Source organism: Lepisosteus oculatus, chromosome 4 (genome assembly GCF_040954835.1).
Source record: "Lepisosteus oculatus isolate fLepOcu1 chromosome 4, fLepOcu1.hap2, whole genome shotgun sequence".
NCBI lineage: Eukaryota > Metazoa > Chordata > Actinopteri > Semionotiformes > Lepisosteidae > Lepisosteus > Lepisosteus oculatus.
Window position 1 is genome coordinate 14,175,980 of NC_090699.1, and position 18,594 is coordinate 14,194,573.

The 18,594-nt window shown below is 57.4% G+C and overlaps 1 protein-coding gene across 4 annotated transcripts in view; it reads right to left on the reverse strand.

Annotated features, from left to right (window-relative positions):
- The window catches only part of rnf31 (ring finger protein 31), a 41,398-nt gene that overhangs the window by 16,600 nt on the left and 6,204 nt on the right, over positions 1 to 18,594 (reverse strand). For 3 of the 4 annotated variants that reach the window (XM_069188030.1, XM_069188029.1, XM_069188032.1), the window contains exons 7-16: positions 18,346 to 18,492; positions 17,090 to 17,264; positions 16,127 to 16,290; positions 15,692 to 15,843; positions 14,898 to 15,155; positions 6,595 to 6,840; positions 4,423 to 4,608; positions 3,696 to 3,902; positions 3,060 to 3,233; positions 2,516 to 2,614 (exon numbers count right to left, since the gene is read on the reverse strand). In XM_069188030.1, coding sequence (XP_069044131.1) covers positions 2,516 to 2,614; positions 3,060 to 3,233; positions 3,696 to 3,902; positions 4,423 to 4,608; positions 6,595 to 6,840; positions 14,898 to 15,155; positions 15,692 to 15,843; positions 16,127 to 16,290; positions 17,090 to 17,264; positions 18,346 to 18,492 — 1,808 coding nt within the window. The remainder of the gene's footprint in view (positions 1 to 2,515; positions 2,615 to 3,059; positions 3,234 to 3,695; positions 3,903 to 4,422; positions 4,609 to 6,594; positions 6,841 to 14,897; positions 15,156 to 15,691; positions 15,844 to 16,126; positions 16,291 to 17,089; positions 17,265 to 18,345; positions 18,493 to 18,594) is intronic. The other variant, XM_069188031.1, reaches the window with a different exon arrangement.

Here is an 18,594-nt window from a genome sequence, read left to right on the forward strand (position 1 = left end):
CAGTCAGTAAGGGAGTCAGTGCGGGTGTACTCAGTCAGTAAGGGAGTCAGTGCGGGTGTACTCAGTCAGTATGGGAGTCAGTGCGGGTGTACTCAGTCAGTAAGGGAGTCAGTGCGGGTGTACTCAGTCAGTAAGGGAGTCAGTGCGGGTGTACTCAGTCAGTAAGGGAGTCAGTGCAGGTGTACTCAGTCAGTAAGGGAGTCAGTGCAGGTGTACTCCATCAGTAAGGGAGTCAGTGCAGGTGTACTCAGTCAGTATGGGAGTCAGTGCAGGTGTACTCAGTCAGAAAGGAAGTCAGTGCAGGTGTACTCAGTCAGTAAGGGAGTCAGTGCGGGTGTACTCAGTCAGTAAGGGAGTCAGTGCGGGTGTACTCAGTCAGTACGGGAGTCAGTGTGGGTGTACTCAGTCAGTACGGGAGTCAGTGCGGGTGTACTCAGTCAGTAAGGAAGTCAGTGCAGGTGTACTCAGTCAGTAAGGGAGTCAGTGCAGGTGTACTCAGTCAGTAAGGGATTCAGTGCGGGTGTACTCAGTCAGTAAGGGAGTCAGTGCGGGTGTACTCAGTCAGTAAGGGAGTCAGTGTGGGTGTACTCAGTCAGTAAGGGAGTCAGTGCGGGTGTACTCAGTCAGTAAGGGAGTCAGTGCAGGTGTACTCAGTCAGTATGGGAGTCAGTGCGGGTGTACTCAGTCAGTATGGGAGTCAGTGCAGGTGTACTCAGTCAGTATGGGAGTCAGTGTGGGTGTACTCAGTCAGTAAGGGAGTCAGTGCGGGTGTACTCAGTCAGTATGGGAATCAGTGCAGGTGTACTCAGTCAGTATGGGAGTCAGTGTGGGTGTACTCAGTCAGTAAGGGAGTCAGTGCAGGTGAACTCAGTCAGTAAGGGAATCAGTGCAGGTGTACTCAGTCAGTGTGGGTGTACTCAGTCAGTATGGGAGTCAGTGCGGGTGTACTCAGTCAGTATGGGAGTCAGTGCGGGTGTACTCAGTCAGTCAGTAAGGGAGTCAGTGCGGGTGTACTCAGTCAGTATGGGAGTCAGTGCGGGTGTACTCAGTCAGTATGGGAGTCAGTGTGGGTGTACTCAGTCAGTAAGGGAGTCAGTGCAGGTGTACTCAGTCAGTAAGGGAGTCAGTGCAGGTGTACTCAGTCAGTATGGGAGTCAGTGCAGGTGTACTCAGTCAGTATGGGAGTCAGTGCAGGTGTACTCAGTCAGTAAGGGAGTCAGTGCAGGTGTACTCAGTCAGTGTGGGTGTACTCAGTCAGTATGGGAGTCAGTGCAGGTGTACTCAGTCAGTCAGTATGGGAGTCAGTGCGGGTGTACTCAGTCAGTAAGGGAGTCAGTGCGGGTGTACTCAGTCAGTATGGGAGTCAGTGCGGGTGTACTCAGTCAGTATGGGAGTCAGTGCGGGTGTACTCAGTCAGTAAGGGAGTCAGTGCAGGTGTACTCAGTCAGTAAGGGATTCAGTGCAGGTGTACTCAGTCAGTATGGGAGTCAGTGCGGGTGTACTCAGTCAGTATGGGAGTCAGTGCAGGTGTACTCAGTCAGTATGGGAGTCAGTGCAGGTGTACTCAGTCAGTCAGTATGGGAGTCAGTGCGGGTGTACTCAGTCAGTATGGGAGTCAGTGCGGGTGTACTCAGTCAGTATGGGAGTCAGTGCGGGTGTACTCAGTCAGTAAGGGAGTCAGTGTGGGTGTACTCAGTCAGTATGGGAGTCAGTGCAGGTGTACTCAGTCAGTCAGTATGGGAGTCAGTGTGGGTGTACTCAGTCAGTATGGGAGTCAGTAAGGGTGTACTCAGTCAGTAAGGGAGTCAGTGCGGGTGTACTCAGTCAGTATGGGAGTCAGTGCGGGTGTACTCAGTCAGTAAGGGAGTCAGTGCGGGTGTACTCAGTCAGTAAGGGAGTCAGTGTGGGTGTACTCAGTCAGTAAGGGAGTCAGTAAGGGTGTACTCAGTCAGTGTGGGTGTACTCAGTCAGTATGGGAGTCAGTGCAGGTGTACTCAGTCAGTCAGTATGGGAGTCAGTGTGGGTGTACTCAGTCAGTATGGGAGTCAGTGCGGGTGTACTCAGTCAGTAAGGGAGTCAGTGCGGGTGTACTCAGTCAGTATGGGAGTCAGTGCAGGTATACTCAGTCAGTAAGGGAGTCAGTGCGGGTGTACTCAGTCAGTAAGGGAGTCAGTGCGGGTGTACTCAGTCAGTAAGGGAGTCAGTGCAGGTGTACTCAGTCAGTAAGGGAGTCAGTGCGGGTGTACTCAGTCAGTAAGGGAGTCAGTGCGGGTGTACTCAGTCAGTAAGGGAGTCAGTGCAGGTGTACTGTCAGTAAGGGAGTCAGTGCCGGTGTACTCAGTCAGTATGGGAGTCAGTGCGGGTGTACTCAGTCAGTAAGGGAGTCAGTGCAGGTGTACTCAGTCAGTAAGGGAGTCAGTGCGGGTGTACTCAGTCAGTAAGGGAGTCAGTGCGGGTGTACTCAGTCAGTATGGGAGTCAGTGCTGGTGTACTCAGTCAGTGCGGGTGTACTCACATGACTACACCAGAGGAATTTGGGATCCTTGAGGAGTGCCTGCTCTGTCAGCTTCTTATGGAAGAGCTCGTACACCTCAGAGTCCAGACAGTCTCGCAGCTGTCAACACACAGACACACAGCAGCTCAGCACAGCCCCACACAACACGTACACAACTGCGTTCACAATTGTAATTTTCCATGTTAAAAACAGAAAATGCATTCGGTAGACCTGCAACCAATTGAAAGAAGGGCAACTAGCAATTCACGGGCTAAAAGAACAGGTTGAGGAACTGAATCTCTTTAGTCGTAAGCAAGATGACCAGAGGATTGGTTGCAAATGTATAAAATACTGAAATATCATTGATACGGTCCCCCCCAGAGGACCACTTCAGTACACATCAAAAACGGAAACTGTGCATTTGGGACCGAGGACAGAAGGTACTTGTTTGCACAGAGCGTGGAATACGATACCATGGGGTTCTGAAGGAACAGCTGGCCAAAATCAGTAGGCAGACAGCACGTGTTGTTTCCTTCCTAGAGTTCCTGTGTTCCTATAAGAGCACCTGTATGTCCAGGGTAGAGAAGTAGCTGTTGAACTGGTCCTGGTTGTTGATGTCTGGCTCTCCACACACTGGGCACACCATGTCCCTGATGTGTTTGTCTCTGACTGCAATCGTGAAGTGCTGCTGGAAACAGGCTGAGCACACCGTGCACTGACAGGAGATCAGAGCCTGCATCTGAAACACCAGGAGAGAGAGAGAGGGGTTCATACACACACTGTACTGACAGATCAGAGCCTGTATCTGAGACACCAGGAGAGAGAATGGTTCATACACACACTGTACTAACAGATCAGAGCCTGTATCTGAGACACCAGGAGAGAGAGAGGGGTTCAAACACACACTGTACTGACAGGAGATCAGAGCCTGCATCTGAGACACCAGGAGAGAGAGAGAGGAGTTCATACACACACTGTACTGACAGGAGGTCACAGCCTGCATCTGAGACACCAGGAGAGAGAGAGAGGAGTTCATACACACACTGTACTGACAGGAGGTCACAGCCTGTATCTGAGACAACAGGAGAGAGAGTGGTTCATACACACACTGTACTAACAGATCAGAGCCTGTATCTGAGAAACCAGGAGAGAGAGAGGGGTTAGAATCTGTATCGTAGAGGACACAACGGAGATCACTAACCTTGCTCTGAGGGAAGCTGTAAAAACAGATAGGACACTCTTTGGAGAGGAGGCGTCGGATGAAGTCACGGTCCTGCGACTCGCGGACAGCCTGCACCACGTCTTCCAGGCTGTAAGAGGCACCAGGCTCCAGGAGGAGAGAGAGAGCCAACTCACAGCGCCCCCAGCTGGGCAGCTCATACACTGCCAGCAACCTCCGCAGCACCCTCTGAAGAGAGATGACAGCACTCACTGACTGACTGGACACTCCAGCACATTAACACTGCACTGAGAGAGAGGGGTTCATACAGACACACTGACTGGACACTCCAGTACATTAACACTGCACTGAGAGAGAGGGGTTCATACAGACACACTGACTGACTGGACACTCCAGCACATTAACACTGCACTGAGAGAGAGGGGTTCATACAGACACACTGACTGACTGGACACTCCAGTACATTAACACTGCACTGAGAGAGAGGGGTTCATACAGACACACTGACTGGACACTCCAGTACATTAACACTGCACTGAGAGAGAGGGGTTCATACAGACACACTGACTGGACACTCCAGTACATTAACACTGCACTGAGAGAGAGGGGTTCATACAGACACACTGACTGACTGGACACTCCAGTACATTAACACTGCACTGAGAGAGAGGGGTTCATACAGACACACTGACTGACTGGACACTCCAGTACATTAACACTGCACTGAGAGATATTGGGTTTCTCTAACCTGTTTGTCTTGGTGATGAACGTCAATGTGGGACTCAGGTTGTTCACTCCAGACACGCTGATGAAAGGGTTCCAACAGGGGGCGTTGCAAGAGAGAGAGTGCTCCCCTCACCTCCCCCCCACTAAGTCGCAGAGCATCGTGACACCCCAACATATCAGTGAACCCCAGAGTCGCAAGCTCCCGTACCTGAAAGAGAAGTTTGAATACAGTCTCTCAGACTGACTGGACACTCCAGTACATTAACACTGCACTGAGAGAGAGGGGTTCATACAGACACACTGACTGACTGGACACTCCAGTACATTAACACTGCACTGAGAGAGAGGGGTTCATACAGTCTCTCAGACTGACTGGACACTCCAGTACATTAACACTGCACTGAGAGAGAGGGGTTCATACAGACACACTGACTGACTGGACACTCCAGTACATTAACACTGCACTGAGAGAGAGGGGTTCATACAGACACACTGACTGACTGGACACTCCAGTACATTAACACTGCACTGAGAGAGAGGGGTTCATACAGACACACTGACTGACTGGACACTCCAGTACATTAACACTGCACTGAGAGAGAGGGGTTCATACAGACACACTGACTGGACACTCCAGTACATTAACACTGCACTGAGAGAGAGGGGTTCATACAGACACACTGATTGACTGGACACTCCAGTACATTAACACTGCACTGAGAGAGAGGGGTTCATACAGACACACTGACTGACTGGACACTCCAGTACATTAACACTGCACTGAGAGAGAGGGGTTCATACAGACACACTGATTGACTGGACACTCCAGTACATTAACACTGCACTGAGAGAGAGGGGTTCATACAGACACACTGACTGACTGGACACTCCAGTACATTAACACTGTACTGAGAGAGAGGGGTTCATACAGACACACTGACTGGACACTCCAGTACATTAACACTGCACTGAGAGAGAGGGGTTCATACAGACACACTGACTGACTGGACACTCCAGTACATTAACACTGCACTGAGAGAGAGGGGCTCATACAGACACACTGATTGACTGGACACTCCAGTACATTAACACTGCACTGAGAGAGAGGGGTTCATACAGACACACTGACTGGACACTCCAGTACATTAACACTGCACTGAGAGAGAGGGGTTCATACAGACACACTGACTGACTGGACACTCCAGTACATTAACACTGCACTGAGAGAGAGGGGTTCATACAGACACACTGACTGACTGGACACTCCAGTACATTAACACTGCACTGAGAGAGAGGGGTTCATACAGACACACTGACTGGACACTCCAGTACATTAACACTGCACTGAGAGAGAGGGGTTCATACAGACACACTGACTGACTGGACACTCCAGTACATTAACACTGCACTGAGAGAGAGGGGTTCATACAGACACACTGACTGACTGGACACTCCAGTACATTAACACTGCACTGAGAGAGAGGGGTTCATACAGACACACTGACTGGACACTCCAGTACATTAACACTGCACTGAGAGAGAGGGGTTCATACAGACACACTGACTGACTGGACACTCCAGTACATTAACACTGCACTGAGAGAGAGGGGTTCATACAGACACACTGACTGACTGGACACTCCAGTACATTAACACTGCACTGAGAGAGAGGGGTTCATACAGACACACTGACTGGACACTCCAGTACATTAACACTGCACTGAGAGAGAGGGGTTCATACAGACACACTGACTGGACACTCCAGTACATTAACACTGCACTGAGAGAGAGGGGTTCATACAGACACACTGACTGACTGGACACTCCAGTACATTAACACTGCACTGAGAGAGGGGGGTTCATACAGACACACTGACTGACTGGACACTCCAGTACATTAACACTGCACTGAGAGAGAGGGGTTCATACAGACACACTGACTGACTGGACACTCCAGTACATTAACACTGCACTGAGAGAGAGGGGTTCATACAGACACACTGACTGACTGGACACTCCAGTACATTAACACTGCACTGAGAGAGAGGGGTTCATACAGACACACTGACTGGACACTCCAGTACATTAACACTGCACTGAGAGAGAGGGGTTCATACAGACACACTGACTGACTGGACACTCCAGTACATGAACACTGCGCTGAGAGAGAGGGGTTCTCTCCCTGTAGCCTCACCTTGGCCTGTCTGTCTCTCAGTGCCTGCCTCACTGCCTTCTCCAGGTCTCCGCCGGCGCTGACCCAGGCCTGCCGGGCCTCCTGGCGGGACAGCCGGGCCCCCCCCAGGCTGCCGCTGGCCATGTCGCACAGCAGGTCCAGCGCCATGGGCAGCTCCGAGCACAGCCAGCGGCACGGCTCCCGGGTCCCGGAGTAGCTGACCGCGGCGAAGACCTCCTCCGGGCTCACGCCCCGCGCCTCCGCCTCCTGCCACACAGAGGGGGAGAGGAGAGGGGGGCGTCACCGCGGGGCGGACCTGCTGCTGGCCCCGGGGTCCCAGAGAGAGTCGGGAAGGTGTGGGAGGGATTGGGGAAGCAGCTGGAGAGAGTCGGGAAGGTGTGGGAGGGATTGGGGAAGCAGCAGGAGAGAGTCGGGAAGGTGTGGGAGGGATTGGGGAAGCAGCAGGAGAGAGTCGGGAAGGTGTGGGAGGGATTGGGGAAGCAGCAGGAGAGAGTCGGGAAGGTGTGGGAGGGATTGGGGAAGCAGCAGGAGGAGAGAGTCGGGAAGGTGTGGGAGGGATTGGGGAAGCAGCAGCAGGAGGGAGTCGGGAAGGTGTGGGAGGGATTGGGGAAGCAGCAGCAGGAGGGAGTCGGGAAGGTGTGGGAGGGATTGGGGAAGCAGCAGGAGAGAGTCGGGAAGGTGTGGGAGGGATTGGGGAAGCAGCAGCAGGAGAGAGTCGGGAAGGTGTGGGAGGGATTGGGGAAGCAGCAGCAGGAGAGAGTCGGGAAGGTGTGGGAGGGATTGGGGAAGCAGCAGGAGAGAGTCGGGAAGGTGTGGGAGGGATTGGGGAAGCAGCAGCAGGAGAGAGTCGGGAAGGTGTGGGAGGGATTGGGGAAGCAGCAGCAGGAGAGAGTCGGGAAGGTGTGGGAGGGATTGGGGAAGCAGCAGGAGAGAGTCGGGAAGGTGTGGGAGGGATTGGGGAAGCAGCAGGAGAGAGTCGGGAAGGTGTGGGAGGGATTGGGGAAGCAGCAGCAGGAGAGAGTCGGGAAGGTGTGGGAGGGATTGGGGAAGCAGCAGCAGGAGAGAGTCAGGAAGGTGTGGGAGGGATTGGGGAAGCAGCAGCAGGAGAGAGTCGGGAAGGTGTGGGAGGGATTGGGGAAGCAGCAGGAGAGAGTCGGGAAGGTGTGGGAGGGATTGGGGAAGCAGCAGGAGAGAGTCGGGAAGGTGTGGGAGGGATTGGGGAAGCAGCAGCAGGAGAGAGTCGGGAAGGTGTGGGAGGGATTGGGGAAGCAGCAGCAGGAGGAGAGAGTCGGGAAGGTGTGGGAGGGATTGGGGAAGCAGCAGGAGGGAGTCGGGAAGGTGTGGGAGGGATTGGGGAAGCAGCAGCAGGAGAGAGTCGGGAAGGTGTGGGAGGGATTGGGGAAGCAGCAGGAGAGAGTCGGGAAGGTGTGGGAGGGATTGGGGAAGCAGCAGCAGGAGAGAGTCGGGAAGGTGTGGGAGGGATTGGGGAAGCAGCAGCAGGAGGAGAGAGTCGGGAAGGTGTGGGAGGGATTGGGGAAGCAGCAGGAGGGAGTCGGGAAGGTGTGGGAGGGATTGGGGAAGCAGCAGGAGGGAGTCGGGAAGGTGTGGGAGGGATTGGGGAAGCAGCAGCAGGAGAGAGTCGGGAAGGTGTGGGAGGGATTGGGGAAGCAGCAGGAGAGAGATGGGAAGGTGTGGGAGGGATTGGGGAAGCAGCAGCAGGAGAGAGTCGGGAAGGTGTGGGAGGGATTGGGGAAGCAGCAGGAGAGAGTCAGGAAGGTGTGGGAGGGATTGGGGAAGCAGCAGCAGGAGAGAGTCGGGAAGGTGTGGGAGGGATTGGGGAAGCAGCAGGAGAGAGTCGGGAAGGTGTGGGAGGGATTGGGGAAGCAGCAGCAGGAGAGAGTCGGGAAGGTGTGGGAGGGATTGGGGAAGCAGCAGCAGGAGAGAGTCGGGAAGGTGTGGGAGGGATTGGGGAAGCAGCAGGAGGAGAGAGTCAGGAAGGTGTGGGAGGGATTGGGGAAGCAGCAGCAGGAGAGAGTCGGGAAGGTGTGGGAGGGATTGGGGAAGCAGCAGGAGAGAGTCGGGAAGGTGTGGGAGGGATTGGGGAAGCAGCAGCAGGAGAGAGTCGGGAAGGTGTGGGAGGGATTGGGGAAGCAGCAGGAGAGAGTCGGGAAGGTGTGGGAGGGATTGGGGAAGCAGCAGGAGAGAGTCAGGAAGGTGTGGGAGGGATTGGGGAAGCAGCAGGAGAGAGTCGGGAAGGTGTGTGAGGGATTGGGGAAGCAGCAGGAGAGAGTCGGGAAGGTGTGGGAGGGATTGGGGAAGCAGCAGGAGAGAGTCGGGAAGGTGTGGGAGGGATTGGGGAAGCAGCAGGAGAGAGTCGGGAAGGTGTGGGAGGGATTGGGGAAGCAGCAGCAGGAGAGAGTCGGGAAGGTGTGGGAAGGATTGGGGAAGCAGCAGCAGGAGAGAGTCGGGAAGGTGTGGGAGGGATTGGGGAAGCAGCAGGAGAGAGTCAGGAAGGTGTGGGAGGGATTGGGGAAGCAGCAGGAGAGAGTCGGGAAGGTGTGGGAGGGATTGGGGAAGCAGCAGGAGAGAGTCGGGAAGGTGTGGGAGGGATTGGGGAAGCAGCAGCAGGAGGAGAGAGTCGGGAAGGTGTGGGAGGGATTGGGGAAGCAGCAGCAGGAGAGAGTCGGGAAGGTGTGGGAGGGATTGGGGAAGCAGCAGGAGAGAGTCGGGAAGGTGTGGGAGGGATTGGGGAAGCAGCAGCAGGAGAGAGTCGGGAAGGTGTGGGAGGGATTGGGGAAGCAGCAGCAGGAGAGAGTCGGGAAGGTGTGGGAGGGATTGGGGAAGCAGCAGCAGGAGGAGAGAGTCGGGAAGGTGTGGGAGGGATTGGGGAAGCAGCAGGAGAGAGTCAGGAAGGTGTGGGAGGGATTGGGGAAGCAGCAGGAGAGAGTCGGGAAGGTGTGGGAGGGATTGGGGAAGCAGCAGGAGGAGAGAGTCGGGAAGGTGTGGGAGGGATTGGGGAAGCAGCAGCAGGAGGAGAGAGTCGGGAAGGTGTGGGAGGGATTGGGGAAGCAGCAGGAGAGAGTCAGGAAGGTGTGGGAGGGATTGGGGAAGCAGCAGGAGAGAGTCGGGAAGGTGTGGGAGGGATTGGGGAAGCAGCAGGAGGAGAGAGTCGGGAAGGTGTGGGAGGGATTGGGGAAGCAGCAGCAGGAGAGAGTCAGGAAGGTGTGGGAGGGATTGGGGAAGCAGCAGCAGGAGAGAGTCGGGAAGGTGTGGGAGGGATTGGGGAAGCAGCAGGAGAGAGTCGGGAAGGTGTGGGAGGGATTGGGGAAGCAGCAGGAGAGAGTCGGGAAGGTGTGGGAGGGATTGGGGAAGCAGCAGCAGGAGAGAGTCGGGAAGGTGTGGGAGGGATTGGGGAAGCAGCAGCAGGAGGAGAGAGTCGGGAAGGTGTGGGAGGGATTGGGGAAGCAGCAGGAGGGAGTCGGGAAGGTGTGGGAGGGATTGGGGAAGCAGCAGCAGGAGAGAGTCGGGAAGGTGTGGGAGGGATTGGGGAAGCAGCAGGAGAGAGTCGGGAAGGTGTGGGAGGGATTGGGGAAGCAGCAGCAGGAGAGAGTCGGGAAGGTGTGGGAGGGATTGGGGAAGCAGCAGCAGGAGGAGAGAGTCGGGAAGGTGTGGGAGGGATTGGGGAAGCAGCAGGAGGGAGTCGGGAAGGTGTGGGAGGGATTGGGGAAGCAGCAGGAGGGAGTCGGGAAGGTGTGGGAGGGATTGGGGAAGCAGCAGCAGGAGAGAGTCGGGAAGGTGTGGGAGGGATTGGGGAAGCAGCAGGAGAGAGATGGGAAGGTGTGGGAGGGATTGGGGAAGCAGCAGCAGGAGAGAGTCGGGAAGGTGTGGGAGGGATTGGGGAAGCAGCAGGAGAGAGTCAGGAAGGTGTGGGAGGGATTGGGGAAGCAGCAGCAGGAGAGAGTCGGGAAGGTGTGGGAGGGATTGGGGAAGCAGCAGGAGAGAGTCGGGAAGGTGTGGGAGGGATTGGGGAAGCAGCAGCAGGAGAGAGTCGGGAAGGTGTGGGAGGGATTGGGGAAGCAGCAGCAGGAGAGAGTCGGGAAGGTGTGGGAGGGATTGGGGAAGCAGCAGGAGGAGAGAGTCAGGAAGGTGTGGGAGGGATTGGGGAAGCAGCAGCAGGAGAGAGTCGGGAAGGTGTGGGAGGGATTGGGGAAGCAGCAGGAGAGAGTCGGGAAGGTGTGGGAGGGATTGGGGAAGCAGCAGCAGGAGAGAGTCGGGAAGGTGTGGGAGGGATTGGGGAAGCAGCAGGAGAGAGTCGGGAAGGTGTGGGAGGGATTGGGGAAGCAGCAGGAGAGAGTCAGGAAGGTGTGGGAGGGATTGGGGAAGCAGCAGGAGAGAGTCGGGAAGGTGTGTGAGGGATTGGGGAAGCAGCAGGAGAGAGTCGGGAAGGTGTGGGAGGGATTGGGGAAGCAGCAGGAGAGAGTCGGGAAGGTGTGGGAGGGATTGGGGAAGCAGCAGGAGAGAGTCGGGAAGGTGTGGGAGGGATTGGGGAAGCAGCAGCAGGAGAGAGTCGGGAAGGTGTGGGAAGGATTGGGGAAGCAGCAGCAGGAGAGAGTCGGGAAGGTGTGGGAGGGATTGGGGAAGCAGCAGGAGAGAGTCAGGAAGGTGTGGGAGGGATTGGGGAAGCAGCAGGAGAGAGTCGGGAAGGTGTGGGAGGGATTGGGGAAGCAGCAGGAGAGAGTCGGGAAGGTGTGGGAGGGATTGGGGAAGCAGCAGCAGGAGGAGAGAGTCGGGAAGGTGTGGGAGGGATTGGGGAAGCAGCAGCAGGAGAGAGTCGGGAAGGTGTGGGAGGGATTGGGGAAGCAGCAGGAGAGAGTCGGGAAGGTGTGGGAGGGATTGGGGAAGCAGCAGCAGGAGAGAGTCGGGAAGGTGTGGGAGGGATTGGGGAAGCAGCAGCAGGAGAGAGTCGGGAAGGTGTGGGAGGGATTGGGGAAGCAGCAGCAGGAGGAGAGAGTCGGGAAGGTGTGGGAGGGATTGGGGAAGCAGCAGGAGAGAGTCAGGAAGGTGTGGGAGGGATTGGGGAAGCAGCAGGAGAGAGTCGGGAAGGTGTGGGAGGGATTGGGGAAGCAGCAGGAGGAGAGAGTCGGGAAGGTGTGGGAGGGATTGGGGAAGCAGCAGGAGAGAGTCGGGAAGGTGTGTGAGGGATTGGGGAAGCAGCAGCAGGAGAGAGTCGGGAAGGTGTGGGAGGGATTGGGGAAGCAGCAGGAGAGAGTCGGGAAGGTGTGGGAGGGATTGGGGAAGCAGCAGGAGAGAGTCGGGAAGGTGTGGGAGGGATTGGGGAAGCAGCAGGAGAGAGTCGGGAAGGTGTGGGAGGGATTGGGGAAGCAGCAGCAGGAGAGAGTCGGGGAGGTGTGGGAGGGATTGGGGAAGCAGCAGCAGGAGAGAGTCGGGAAGGTGTGGGAGGGATTGGGGAAGCAGCAGGAGAGAGTCGGGAAGGTGTGGGAGGGATTGGGGAAGCAGCAGGAGAGAGTCGGGAAGGTGTGGGAGGGATTGGGGAAGCAGCAGCAGGAGAGAGTCAGGAAGGTGTGGGAGGGATTGGGGAAGCAGCAGGAGAGAGTCGGGAAGGTGTGGGAGGGATTGGGGAAGCAGCAGGAGAGAGTCGGGAAGGTGTGGGAGGGATTGGGGAAGCAGCAGGAGAGAGTCGGGAAGGTGTGGGAGGGATTGGGGAAGCAGCAGCAGGAGAGAGTCGGGAAGGTGTGGGAGGGATTGGGGAAGCAGCAGGAGAGAGTGGGGAAGGTGTGGGAGGGATTGGGGAAGCAGCAGGAGAGAGTGGGGAAGGTGTGGGAGGGATTGGGGAAGCAGCAGGAGAGAGTCGGGAAGGTGTGGGAGGGATTGGGGAAGCAGCAGCAGGAGAGAGTCGGGAAGGTGTGGGAGGGATTGGGGAAGCAGCAGGAGGAGAGAGTCAGGAAGGTGTGGGAGGGATTGGGGAAGCAGCAGCAGGAGAGAGTCGGGAAGGTGTGGGAGGGATTGGGGAAGCAGCAGGAGAGAGTCGGGAAGGTGTGGGAGGGATTGGGGAAGCAGCAGGAGAGAGTCGGGAAGGTGTGGGAGGGATTGGGGAAGCAGCAGCAGGAGGGAGTCAGGAAGGTGTGGGAGGGATTGGGGAAGCAGCAGGAGAGAGTCGGGAAGGTGTGGGAGGGATTGGGGAAGCAGCAGGAGAGAGTCGGGAAGGTGTGGGAGGGATTGGGGAAGCAGCAGGAGAGAGTCGGGAAGGTGTGGGAGGGATTGGGGAAGCAGCAGCAGGAGAGAGTCGGGAAGGTGTGGGAGGGATTGGGGAAGCAGCAGGAGAGAGTCGGGAAGGTGTGGGAGGGATTGGGGAAGCAGCAGGAGAGAGTCGGGAAGGTGTGGGAGGGATTGGGGAAGCAGCAGGAGAGAGTCGGGAAGGTGTGGGAGGGATTGGGGAAGCAGCAGCAGGAGAGAGTCGGGAAGGTGTGGGAGGGATTGGGGAAGCAGCAGGAGAGAGTCGGGAAGGTGTGGGAGGGATTGGGGAAGCAGCAGGAGAGAGTCGGGAAGGTGTGGGAGGGATTGGGGAAGCAGCAGCAGGAGAGAGTCGGGAAGGTGTGGGAGGGATTGGGGAAGCAGCAGGAGAGAGTCGGGAAGGTGTGGGAGGGATTGGGGAAGCAGCAGGAGAGAGTCGGGAAGCTGTGGGAGGGATTGGGGAAGCAGCAGGAGAGAGTCGGGAAGGTGTGGGAGGGATTGGGGAAGCAGCAGGAGGGAGTCAGGAAGGTGTGGGAGGGATTGGGGAAGCAGCAGCAGGAGAGAGTCGGGAAGGTGTGGGAGGGATTGGGGAAGCAGCAGGAGAGAGTCGGGAAGGTGTGGGAGGGATTGGGGAAGCAGCAGGAGAGAGTCGGGAAGGTGTGGGAGGGATTGGGGAAGCAGCAGCAGGAGAGAGTCGGGAAGGTGTGGGAGGGATTGGGGAAGCAGCAGGAGAGAGTCAGGAAGGTGTGGGAGGGATTGGGGAAGCAGCAGCAGGAGAGAGTCGGGAAGGTGTGGGAGGGATTGGGGAAGCAGCAGGAGAGAGTCGGGAAGGTGTGGGAGGGATTGGGGAAGCAGCAGGAGAGAGTCGGGAAGGTGTGGGAGGGATTGGGGAAGCAGCAGCAGGAGAGAGTTGGGAAGGTGTGGGAGGGATTGGGGAAGCAGCAGGAGAGAGTCGGGAAGGTGTGGGAGGGATTGGGGAAGCAGCAGCAGGAGAGAGTCGGGAAGGTGTGGGAGGGATTGGGGAAGCAGCAGCAGGAGAGAGTCGGGAAGGTGTGGGAGGGATTGGGGAAGCAGCAGCAGGAGAGAGTCGGGAAGGTGTGGGAGGGATTGGGGAAGCAGCAGGAGAGAGTCGGGAAGGTGTGGGAGGGATTGGGGAAGCAGCAGGAGAGAGTCGGGAAGGTGTGGGAGGGATTGGGGAAGCAGCAGGAGAGAGTCGGGAAGGTGTGGGAGGGATTGGGGAAGCAGCAGGAGAGAGTCGGGAAGGTGTGGGAGGGATTGGGGAAGCAGCAGCAGGAGAGAGTCGGGAAGGTGTGGGAGGGATTGGGGAAGCAGCAGGAGAGAGTCGGGAAGGTGTGGGAGGGATTGGGGAAGCAGCAGGAGAGAGTCGGGAAGGTGTGGGAGGGATTGGGGAAGCAGCAGCAGGAGAGAGTCAGGAAGGTGTGGGAGGGATTGGGGAAGCAGCAGGAGGGAGTCGGGAAGGTGTGGGAGGGATTGGGGAAGCAGCAGCAGGAGAGAGTCGGGAAGGTGTGGGAGGGATTGGGGAAGCAGCAGGAGAGAGTCGGGAAGGTGTGGGAGGGATTGGGGAAGCAGCAGGAGAGAGTCGGGAAGGTGTGGGAGGGATTGGGGAAGCAGCAGCAGGAGAGAGTCGGGAAGGTGTGGGAGGGATTGGGGAAGCAGCAGGAGAGAGTCGGGAAGGTGTGGGAGGGATTGGGGAAGCAGCAGGAGAGAGTCGGGAAGGTGTGGGAGGGATTGGGGAAGCAGCAGGAGAGAGTCGGGAAGGTGTGGGAGGGATTGGGGAAGCAGCAGGAGAGAGTCGGGAAGGTGTGGGAGGGATTGGGGAAGCAGCAGGAGAGAGTCGGGAAGGTGTGGGAGGGATTGGGGAAGCAGCAGCAGGAGGGAGTCGGGAAGGTGTGGGAGGGATTGGGGAAGCTCCACACAGACAGCACCTCAGATCTGGAATCGCACCCGGCAGCGCTGTCCACAGCGCCACCGTGCCATGATCAGCAACACTCAAATCGCACATGCACAAGAGCCTCTAGAACTGCACCCACTCTGATCATCTTGACAAGTTGAAGCCCCTCCTCTTTCATCTTGTTCTGTCGCGCCCAATCAGCGTCCTCCATCGGCTTGGGGAGGGGCGTGGGCGGGACCTTGGGGGGCGTGGCCACCACAGGGCCATCCAGCAGGGCTGGAGACGGTTGTGGGCAGGGCAGGGAGACGTGGGGGGTGGGGTCATAGCGGCTGAGGTTGCAGACTTCGCACACGCTGCTGGTCATGGTGTTCGCAAAGGTGCAGTACTGGCACTCCCACTGAGGGAAAGAGAGAGAGAGGTCAGAGTACAGGACAGCACACACAGCCCTGAGCTCTGCTGGGACGGAGTGAAACACACACACACAGCCCTGAGCTCTGCTGTGAGCCAGAGAAACACACACACACACACAGCCCTGAGCTCTGCTGTGAGCCAGAGAAACACACACACACAGCCCTGAGCTCTGCTGTGAGCCAGTGAAACACACACACACACACACAGCCCTGAGCTCTGCTGTGAGCCAGTGAAACACACACACAGCCCTAAGCTCTGCTGTGACCCAGCAGTGAAACACACACAGACACAGCCTGAGCTCTGCTGTGAGCCAGTGAAACACACACAGACACAGCCCTGAGCTCTGCTGTGACCCAGTGAAACACACACACACACAGCCCTGAGCTCTGCTGTGACGTAGTGAAACACACACACACACAGCCCTGAGCTCTGCTGTGACGTAGTGAAACACACACACACACAGCCCTTAGTTTACAATGAAGACTAACGCTAGACTGTGAGTCAATCCCTATGCCTCAGTACCTGTAGCTGGGAAGCTGCAGCCACAGGAGGGATCTGGGCTTGGGCTGAGGTCACCGGTGGACGGGACGCAAGGCGGGGACGCTCACACACCTCACACAGCACACTGCTGCTGGGATTGACCATGGTACAGCTCTGACACTGCCACTGAGACACTGAGAGAGAGAGGGGTTCATACAGACACACTGACTGGACACTCCAGTACATTAACACTGCACTGAGAGAGAGGGGTTCATACAGACACACTGACTGACTGGACACTCCAGTACATTAACACTGCACTGAGAGAGAGGGGTTCATACAGACACACTGACTGGACACTCCAGTACATTAACACTGCACTGAGAGAGAGGGGTTCATACAGACATACTGACTGACTGGACACTCCAGTACATTAACACTGCACTGAGAGAGAGGGGTTAATACAGACACACTGACCTGAGACCTGGGAAGCCTGCAGTACATCATCTCTGCCAGCAGGAGGGGCAGTCCGAGGCCTCTCACAGCTCACACACAGCACGGCTAGGCTCTCGTTCCGACAGGTACAGGAGACACAGGTCCAGGGCGCGGAGGGGGAGCGCACAGACAGAGACTGCGGGGGGCTGGGAGAGAGAGAGGGGTCAATACAGACACTGCGGGTGAATGAGGCTGCCTTTCCTGCCCCAGGGGCAAAGATCCAGAATGGGAACCAGGTGTATGTGCATTTACAACCGAGATCAGCAGGTGTTCCTGTACGCAAAGAGTGGTGGGGGTGGGGAACAAGCTGCCCAGCCACGTTGTTGAAGCCGATACCCAGACTTCTCTCCAGACACAGCTGGGTGAGACCCTCCAGTCAGGACAGGAGGCTCCTCTTTACACAGAGGGGGGTGGGGGTGGGGAACAAGCTGCCCAGCCACGTTGTTGAAGCCGATACCCAGACTTCTCTCAGGACACAGCTGGGTGAGATCCTCCAGTCAGGACAGGAGGATCGCCTTTACACAGAGGGAGGTGGGGGTGTGGAACAAGCTGCCCAGCCATGTTGTTGAAGCCGATATCCTGGCTTCTCTCCAGACACAGCTGGGTGAGACCCTCCAGTCAGGACAGAAGGCTCTTCTTTACACAGAAGAATTAACCCGAAGGGGGAAACGACCCGTCTTCTCCCCCAGAAGCCCCCCGGACCGCGCAGAGTGTGCACAGCGGAGCAGGGGCGGGTGGGTGTGGGACCCTGGCACGGTCTCGCGGGGTCCAGCCCACCCTGTCCCAGCTCACACAGCCGGCCCGGCGGGGCCCGCTCCCCTGGGGAGGTGGGAGGAGAGCCGGCCGAGACCGTGCGAACTCCACACGGACAGGCAGGCGTGTCCGAGTGGCGGATGCCCGAGCACCGCTCGACGGCGGTCACGGCGCCTCGGGGCGCCCCCTCACCTGCTGGTCTGCGGGAGGCGGGCGGGGGCGCGGAGCGAGGTGGTGGAGCTGCGCCGGTGCTGCCCCCTACTGGGGTGAGTGTGGTACAGCCTGTCGCAGTCGGTGCAGAGCCACTGGACACAGGAGGGGCAGTGCAGGGACACGGGGAACATCCCACACAGCGTGCAGTTCTCCACTGGGGAGAGGAGCAGAGGGACTGCTGCTGTCACAGCGCAAGAGCACACAACACACACACACAGCGTGCAGTTCTCCACTGGGGAGAGGAGCAGAGGGACTGCTGCTGTCACAGCACAAGAGCACACACACACACAGCGTGCAGTTTTCCACTGGGGAGAGGAGCAGAGGGACTGCTGCTGTCACAGCACAAGAGCACACACACACACACACACAGCGTGCAGTTCTCCACTGGGGAGAGGAGCAGAGGGACTGACTGCTGCTGTCACAGCGCAAGAGCACACAACACACACACACACACACACACAGCGTGCAGTTCTCCACTGGGGAGAGGAGCAGAGGGACTGACTGCTGCTGTCACAGCGCAAGAGCACACAACACACACACACACACACAGCGTGCAGTTCTCCACTGGGGAGAGGAGCAGAGGGACTGCTGCTGTCACAGCACAAGAGCACACACACACACACAGCGTGCAGTTCTCCACTGGGGAGAGGAGCAGAGGGACTGCTGCTGTCACAGCGCAAGAGCGCACAACACACACACACACAGCGTGCAGTTCTCCACTGGGGAGAGGAGCAGAGGGACTGCTGCTGTCACAGCACAAGAGCACACACACACACACAGCGTGCAGTTCTCCACTGGGGAGAGGAGCAGAGGGACTGCTGCTGTCACAGCGCAAGAGCGCACAACACACACACACACACACACACACACACAGTGTGCAGTTCTCCACTGGGGAGAGGAGCAGAGGGACTGACTGCTGCTGTCACAGCGCAAGAGCACACAACACACACACACACACAGTGTGCAGTTCTCCACTGAGGAGAGGAGCAGAGGGACTGACCTCTGCTGTCACAGCGCAAGAGCGCACAACACACACACACACACACACACACACACACGCACTGCCCGCCTGTGTTAACACACACACACTGCCTGCCTGTGTGGCTAACCAGGTACATCCCGCCTGTGTGTCTCACACACACACACTGACTGGGTGAAGAAACAGACCTGTGTAGAGAACAGACAGAACTGATGAAACAGTGACTGGAACTGCGATGCCCATGGCCGAGACTCACCAGGTGCTCTGGAGATGGGCTCTCGAATGTGACTGGCTCTCCCAGGATGGCGGTGGATTACAACGTCACACTTCTCACAGAAGAGCTTGGCATCACAGGGAGGACAGGAGACAGATGGAGTCCCACCACAGACATTACACATTCCCTCTGAGAGAGAGACAGGTCAGTACAGACACACTGATGGGACACTCCAGTACATTAACACTGCACTGAGAGAGAGGGGTTCATACAGACACACTGACTGACTGG